This window comes from Lepisosteus platostomus, chromosome 1, assembly GCF_059453375.1.
Source record: "Lepisosteus platostomus isolate fLepPlt1 chromosome 1, fLepPlt1.hap1, whole genome shotgun sequence".
Lineage (NCBI taxonomy): Eukaryota > Metazoa > Chordata > Actinopteri > Semionotiformes > Lepisosteidae > Lepisosteus > Lepisosteus platostomus.
Window position 1 is genome coordinate 63,291,121 of NC_142611.1, and position 7,867 is coordinate 63,298,987.

Below are 7,867 nucleotides of genomic sequence, written 5' to 3' on the forward strand. Positions count from 1 at the left end.
GGTCCTACCTTGTTACTGGCCCATGAGCACATGAAGTCTTGTGTCTCTCTCTCCCTCATGGCTGGCTCTGGATATGAGATTGCACACAACAGCTGGGAGCAAGGAGCAACCTTAATGAATTTCGAAATGATCATTTTGTTTTCTTCAAAATTAGTTGTGCGAAGACCAGTCTTTACGCAGCTGGCTGAGCTAAAAAGATGAATGCAGTTATTAGAGCTAATGAGCCTTTAGAGTTATTAAAAAGGAATGCATGGTGATATTGCTTGGTTATCTTTAACACTGTAAAGATATAGCCTGTGTTTATATCTTCAGCTACTAGAACGTCCTGACCTTAACCTTTACGAGGTAGATAACTGAGGATAATCTAAAACTTCTAGATGCACAGCATGAAGTAACTAAGGGCTTAGTATTGGTTTTGGGGAAGCCCTAAGCCTCTTCATACTGTGCTCCCTAACTCCCTGTTAGGGAGCTTTTCATGTAAGAAAGTCCACTGAATCTGTAATAGTAAGCTCTTCTTAGAAGGTGGTAGAACTCTGAAGAACTGAAGATCTCATCCACCCATTTCTTAAAGTTTTCTGGGAATCTGATTTAAGAGCATGACTGGGCAGCTTGTTCCCTTTTGTGCTGGAAAAAGTGCTTCCTGAGCTCAGTCCTAATTGCCCTCACTCTTACTCTCCACTCTTGAGCTCGGGCCTTGTTTCACAAGAGCGGTACCCCTGTCCCCCCACAGAACCTCTCCTCCACCATCTACCTGGAACACCAGCAGCTGCCCCAGGGCCTGGACATCACCTACGACTCGCACTGCGGGGACGGCTCCACCGCCCGTGGGCAGAGGAGAGCTGAGTGCACCAACATCAAGATCAATCAGGCGGTAGGGGGCGCTGCGGGCGGGGAGGCACACAGTGCAACAGGGAGTGAGTGTAGAGCTGGGAAGAGGAGGATAAGGAATATGGGGATGGGCAGGGCAGAACAGCAAGGTTGGGTTCAGTGGGGTGCAGGATGGTAGCGTAGAGCAGACTTGGGACAGGGAAGGGAAGGGCAAAGCTGGGAAAGGGAGGGTTGGAGACAGGGCAGGGAGGAGCAGAACTGGGATGGTTGTTGGGGACAGGGAAGGAGGGGCAGAGCTGGGACAGGGGGTGGAGACAGGGAAAGGGTGGAGCAGAGCTGGATGTGGGGGCAGGGACAGGGAAATGGCGGAGCAGAGCTGGGACAGGGGGTGGAGACAGGGAAGGGGCGGAGCAGAGCTGGAATAGGGGGCGGGGACAGGGAAAGGGAGGAGCAGAGCTGAGATGGAGGGGTGGGGACAGGGGAGGAGGGGCAGAATGGGTTAGTCAGGGAAGTAAATTAGGAAGGATCCTTATTAGCATCATCAGTTGTCCCCACCTTGTAATGTTTTTAAAAATTACCAACTGAGTTAGAGTTGAATTACAAAACTGAATTGTTATTAACAAATATGATTATATTTAGTCTGTAATTTAGTTTGAATGTCAACTCAGTTTGTAATTCAGCAGAAGGATTGTAATTCAACAGAAGCTTGAAAAGAGTGGAATCATGGACAAAGTGTAACAAATGTGTGTACAATCCTGTTTCAGTATGAAATCACAAACTCCCATGTTAATGCTTTTATTCATACAAGCCTACAGGCTTAGCCAATCATACTAATATTCACGATCAGCTCATTAAAAAAAGTAAAAGTCAACTTTATTGCCATTTGAGTTGTCAGGAGTTTTTCGTGGCGCACACTAAAAAACAGAGAGAAAAAAAAGCATGAGTAACATACACATATCATGGACAAAATACAATTCCAGTGCTACATTCCAGTGAAGATGGAAATCCACTCATTCTAGTGCAGAGTACTACCCTACCTGCCTGCAATATCATGAAGTCCGTGTGCAAAATGACCGATACATACTTTTATATTAGTGTTGAGTTAAAACACAGAATAGCCTCAGTCAAGGTGCTCTTCAGGAGCTGCTCTGTTCAGGATTTGATACATTTTAACCTCCCGCCTGAGGGAAGGAGCTCGAACAGGGGAAAAGCTGGGAGGGAGGGAGTGTTCGTTGAATCTGAGGGATCCTCAGCGGTTTGTATGACGTGGCTGGGCAGTTTGTTTGAGACCCCTAATATCCTGTGTGTGAAGACGTACTTCCTGACTGAAGTCCTGCCTAGTCCTAGCCCTGGAGTCACCGATCTCCCTAATGTTAGTCTGTTTAGTTCACAGCTTGCCCTCCTGCCTTAATCAGTCCTTGAAGAGGTGAACAGACGGAGTGTCTGCTTCTGCCGGCTTTTTAAACGGACGGGGCGTTGAAGTGCAGTTTCCCTCCCTCTCTCTCAGATCAATTTCACGGTGACCATCAACAGCACCGCCTGCCTGGACCAGCCGCAGACGTTTGTCATCAAGCCGCAGGGCATCAACGAGGAGCTGTACGTCACCGTGGAGACGCTGTGCCACTGCGACTGCAAGGACCACCAGCCAGCCGCCCCCTACTGCAGCATGGGCAACGGCACGCTGGAGTGCGGAGTGTGCAGGCACGTCTCGCCCTCGCCCTCTGCTGGCAGGCACATGCACCTGCTCCCCTTTTGATTTTAAATCGTTGAAGCATCTCATTGAAGCCGTTAAGGCTCATTTAAGCCTTTTACAGTATTGGAAACCTAGACGGTCTGAAAAACTCCCAGCAAGGGCAGCAGCACAGGTACAAAGGTCACGACAGGCCGAACCCTGGTTAGTTTCTGAGATCTAGACATGATCGGGCTGCAAGGAGGTATAGCTGCTCGAATGTTTGGGACTGGGATTGCAATGACAGTCAGGGGTTTCTGGGTGCGCGTGCAGAGGAGTCGGGATGATTTTGTTTCCGTGGATACTCTAGATAGTACTGTGACGTTCTTTAGAGGTTGATAACCGGGTGCCGCTGAGAGTTACCTGGCCCAGGGCAGGAGCTTTACGGGGGGATGTGACCTTTCTGCTGCTTCCTTCCTCTGCAGCTGCTCCAGGGGGCGCGTGGGCCGGCAGTGTGAGTGCGAGAGCAAGCAGCCGGGGGACAGCACGGAGGGCCTGGACGTGTCCTGCCGCGCCACCAACACCTCCGCGCCGTGCAGCGGCAGGGGGGACTGCATGTGCGGCCGGTGCATGTGCCACGGCAACAGCCTGCATGGCCAATACTGCCAGTGCGACGACGCCAGCTGCGACCGGCACAACAACAAGATCTGCGGGGGTGGGTGCTCGGGGCCCGTTTCTCATTTCCAGCCAGGACGGGCTCGTCTCAGCCTTTAACATGCGCCCACTGGTGTCCCTAACTTCTCTCTCTCTCTCTCTCTCTCTCTCTCTCTCCTTGCAGGCAACGGGCAATGTGAGTGTGGGAAGTGCAGGTGTAACCCCGGCTTCGACGGCACGGCCTGCGAGTGCTCCACGGCCACGGACGCCTGCGGGGGGGGGAGCGGCGAGCTCTGTAGCGGGAATGGGGTGTGTGAGTGCAACCGCTGCAGGTGCAAGGAGGGCTACTACGGCCAGCTCTGCACCGGCTGCCACAACTGCAAGGACGACTGCGAAAAGTTCAAGTGAGTGCCCGTGCCCTCTGCGTGTGTGCACAGGCACTGCTGTGTTTCTGAGGATTCGGCACTGTGGAGTTTCGTTTTGGCTGAGTAGAGAATTCATTTAAGTAAAACGAGAGACAATGGCAGGTTCCTTCATGTTTAGAAATACCAATTGCGTGTCAGGTTGAGCAACGTGTCCTTCCTCGACACCAGTGAATTTGAGTCAAGGGTTTGATCTGTGCATCGTCCGCTGGAGAAGCGCTTCTTTAAGGGACAGGGGTGCTTTTCCTTCAGCTCAGTTTTTTGTGGTTTTGCCAGTGAGTGTGTGACGTGCAAAGCGAAGGGGACTGAGAACTGCAACTCCGACTGCATGGGGGTCCAGGTCAAAATTGTGGAGGAAGTCAAAGAGTTCTCCTGTCGCGTCGGCTCCTATGTCTTCAGGATCGAGCGGGACTCCAGCACAGGCCTGCCAGCGGTCATCTACTTTTCCGATGCTCCAAGTAAGTTATGCCATTTTATCACTCCTGCCCTCCCAGAGCTGACTGATCCATGTCTGCATTTCAGTCCAACCCACTCCTGAATTTGTAAACAAGGGACTCAAACTCTCCTGGAGGGCCTCTGTTTCTCTGAACATTTTCACACCCTCTGCAGCCAGAGGGCGCTCCTACCCTGTCCTGTCCCTTGTTTCCTGTGCTTTGCTCTCCTTCCGGTGTCTCTCCCTCTGGGGCTATATATTTCTGGGTATCTGATTCACCTTCGCTCAGCATTGACGTTCAGATGTCCTGAGACCCGCCTAGCATCCAGGTCGCCCCACGTCCGCTGCCTGAGGGCTACGTTTCTATACGACTCCTGAACTGCTGATCCCGGGCTAATCCCCCGTCCCGCCGCTACGCATATGGGTCTTTTTTCTGCTCTCCTGCCTCTCCACGGTTTGTCCTTTCCGACATCCGTGACAAACATGAGCTTGGCTTGTGTTTAACTAAAAAAAAATAAGCATGCCTGTGTTTGGATTCCCAGCCCCCCCCCCCTTACAGTTGCTAGCTTTAAGATGTGCAGTTCGTGGGAACAATAGCTGTGAGTATTTCTGGGCTCGGGGAGAAGTAATACAGTTAAACTAATTACGCCCACGAGAGCTCAGGTGATATGAAAGACAGAACAAATCGGAGTCCCTGCAAAGACGGATTGCAGTGAGAAGGCTTCTGGTTTACAGTTATGTTCTCCATAAATTCAGTAGAACATAAGATGGGTTACAGACAGGATAGACAAGACATTTGCAAGTCCAAGATCTACTTGAACGCACACGATCTTCGCTGCTGCCTGTATTCTCCCCAGCGACCATCGATAAGACCTATGTGATCGTGGGCAGTGCAGTCTCTGGGATAATCCTGATTGGCCTGGCCATCATCATCCTATACCGCATCAGTGTGGAGGTGTACGACCGCCGGGAGTACCAGAACTTCCTGAAGGAGCAGCAGAACGTCAGATGGAAAGAGGTGAGGTTCTGGAGTCTCTAGAATCCATTTGAATCCATGACTGGTTTGGATTTTGCACCGGTTCATGTCTTTAAAGAACACAGTTTAGTCCCACAGAATGCTATGCTCAGTACGTTGTACACTGCGTGTGTTTGGCATCTCCTGTGAGTCACACCCGCTGTGAACTGCTGATGCACAGTTGCCGCACACACTTTCTTGAGATGCCTCAAATAAGTCAGTAGAAGGAAGTCCTCGCGCTAGTGGCTTTTGCCTCCTGGGGCAGTATGATGGGTTGTTGCCACTTAAGAGTATGTGATGTAACATCCAACATCTTTTCCAGCCTGCATTACAATGAAGAGCTGTCAGGTGTGTCGGTTTGCCCGTAAGAGTGTCTGCCAGTATAGGTCTTCTCTGCAGGTCCTTGTTCCTGCTGGAAATAAACTATAAATTCTGGGAATGTGTCTATCACATCCCCGTGTGTACAGATGCTTCATTTCGAAAATGAACTCATGACCGTTTGGGAGCTCCAGTCAACGGAAAGCACAAAACAACTCTTAATATATTATTTTTTACTCTTTGTATTTTGTTTGTACTTGTTCAGCATGTATATGTATGCAATGCATGCAACATACAATATTCCACTACAGTATATGCTCTTCCAACTGCGTGGACTCTTAAATTGCTCTTTTCTTCCACCGTTTGCGTTGCAGACTCACAACCCGCTGTTCAAGGATGCCACAACCACCGTGGTCAATCCCATGTTTCAAGACACATAGCTCCTCTCCCCACCAGTTTGACAGGTGAGGATCCTTGGAGTTCATAGGTCACGGTCTGGAGAGGAAAGGCTACAACAGAAAGTAGAGAGATGACTACCAATCAAGTTCCTACTCAACCCCCCCCCCCCCTCCCTGACGCCAGATGGTTTGGGCTTTGTAGCAGTTTAGACTCCCTAGGATGACACCAGACCCCACATCACCATTAGATGTCACAGCCAAGTTCCTTTCTGTCTCTCCCACACAGTTCCGTCCCTATTCAACCCAGCTGCGTTTTCTAGATCGAACCGGGCCTGCCCAAACTTTAGGACGCCTAGGGTGACCAAAGGAAGAACCTCTTTCTTATTTAAAAAACGGAACCTCCTTTTTTTCTGTGTTGCCTTTCAGTGTGGAATCCCCAGTTCTTGCAGACTTGATTCAGCGATGCAGGTCCTGCAACACATGGGGGGAATGAGGACTGGCAGATACACGGTGCACGGCAGCACAACTGGCCCCTAGCTCACCTAACGCCAAGACAGCCCACCCCTACTCTGACCGTGCTCTTCTGCCAGCTGTGAATCCCAGTTGCAATTGGCTGTTGGTGTGACCCAGGATCGAAACGACAGGTTCAACAGTTGAGCTCAACCTGCATTTCTCAACCTAATGGAGACACTTGGGAGCCTGAGGTTCTGATTCGCAGCAAATGTGTAGTGCTTTCCTTCATGTCCTGAAGAAAGCCCTATTCCTTTATATGAAGGAACGTCCCAGTTTCCTAGGCAGACCCAGGGAATAATGCACAGGACAGACGAATAGCATCCCCTCAATGCCACAAACTGTCCCTCCCTCCATTTTCTAACTGCTTCCTCTAACTCCTCTGACTCCTGTGACAACGCCCCAACACAGTCGCTTCAGCCATGTGATTGCTGCAGCCTCTGGCCCACCGAGACACAGAGGACCAGCAGCTTTAGGAAATTGTTCAGATTTAGCAAAAGGCTGGATTCTGGTCAGTTCTTTTGACGGGTAAAGATAAAAATCACAGAGAAAATAGCAGAGGAGAAAGCACAGATATCCCTTTTCTCAAGTCTGTCCATTGTTTTACTCTGAGGCCAGCTCACCAGAGGAGAATAATTGACTTCACTTTTGAACTGATCCTCTTGAATGAGTCCCGTTCCCTTTTTAATTATTGTTATTCCTGTATTTTCCATGCAATTTTGATTTATTTTTTTTACATAATTACTCCGGACGTTTGCACTCTGTAAAATAAATTGATTTTTTTGTAAAATGGTCTCTTCTGTGTCATGTCAGTCCTCTGGGCTTGTATGTATGCTGAAGCCAGTCAGGAGGTGTGGGGAAGCCCTGGTGCCCGTGGTTCCCTGTCCAAAGTGACTGGGTCGGCCTCCTTCTGCACATTTGATCAGCCACTTCCTGCAGTCCGGAGACCTGGAGTAAGAGGTTCCTGCTCCCAGTGGTCCAGTCTCCCTGATCCCTTTCCATCTCTTTGACTTAGCAGTGGGCAACCTGTGGCCCTGGAGCCAGGGCCGACCCCCTGGGGAAAGGGATCAAGGGTATTCCCAAAATACAATAGACGACGTGTGTTTCCAGTCATACACACATCTTCAAAACTGTTTACCCATGAAGAGATACTTGAGATACAGGCTGGCGTCCCATCCAGGCGGTAGTCCTGCCTTATCCCATCCTTCCAGGATATTCCAGGACAGGTTTTAGGTTGCTGCGACCCTTTCCCGGAATAAAGATCTGGGTGGATGGAAGATACTTGTAAGCATTAAGGTCTCTTGTGGCTTTGCAGTTGCTTGTTAACTCTGTGGTTGAGGATGTGCTGCTGCTCATGACGTGAGCTTAACTGATTTAATCGGACCGATGACTTGCTTGACATTGGCTGTTTTAACAGGTTTTTCTGGTCAAAACAAATCTGGTGATTTCAAGTTTTAGCATCTCACGGGCCCCTTGTAACTCCCACGTGTTTTGGTGTGGAAAGGCGGAAAGGAGTAATGGACAAATTGCCAGTTTTGTAGAGGGGACTGCAGAGATCGGATGCCGCAGCCTGGGGCAGGGTGCGTAGGCCTGCTGTGCAGCTGAGCTGGCGCTGGTGCG

General features: G+C 50.1%; 1 protein-coding gene across 1 annotated transcript in view; it reads left to right on the forward strand.

Moving 5' to 3' along the window:
* Window positions 1-7,037, forward strand: part of itgb7 (integrin, beta 7) — a 30,166-nt gene extending 23,129 nt beyond the window's left edge. The window contains exons 10-17 of the mRNA XM_088633469.1: window positions 731-871; window positions 2,336-2,529; window positions 2,983-3,212; window positions 3,336-3,555; window positions 3,850-4,031; window positions 4,864-5,024; window positions 5,714-5,803; window positions 6,164-7,037. Coding sequence (XP_088489595.1) covers window positions 731-871; window positions 2,336-2,529; window positions 2,983-3,212; window positions 3,336-3,555; window positions 3,850-4,031; window positions 4,864-5,024; window positions 5,714-5,779 — 1,194 coding nt within the window. The 3' untranslated portion in view covers window positions 5,780-5,803; window positions 6,164-7,037. The remainder of the gene's footprint in view (window positions 1-730; window positions 872-2,335; window positions 2,530-2,982; window positions 3,213-3,335; window positions 3,556-3,849; window positions 4,032-4,863; window positions 5,025-5,713; window positions 5,804-6,163) is intronic.
* Window positions 7,038-7,867: the final 830 nt, after the last annotated feature.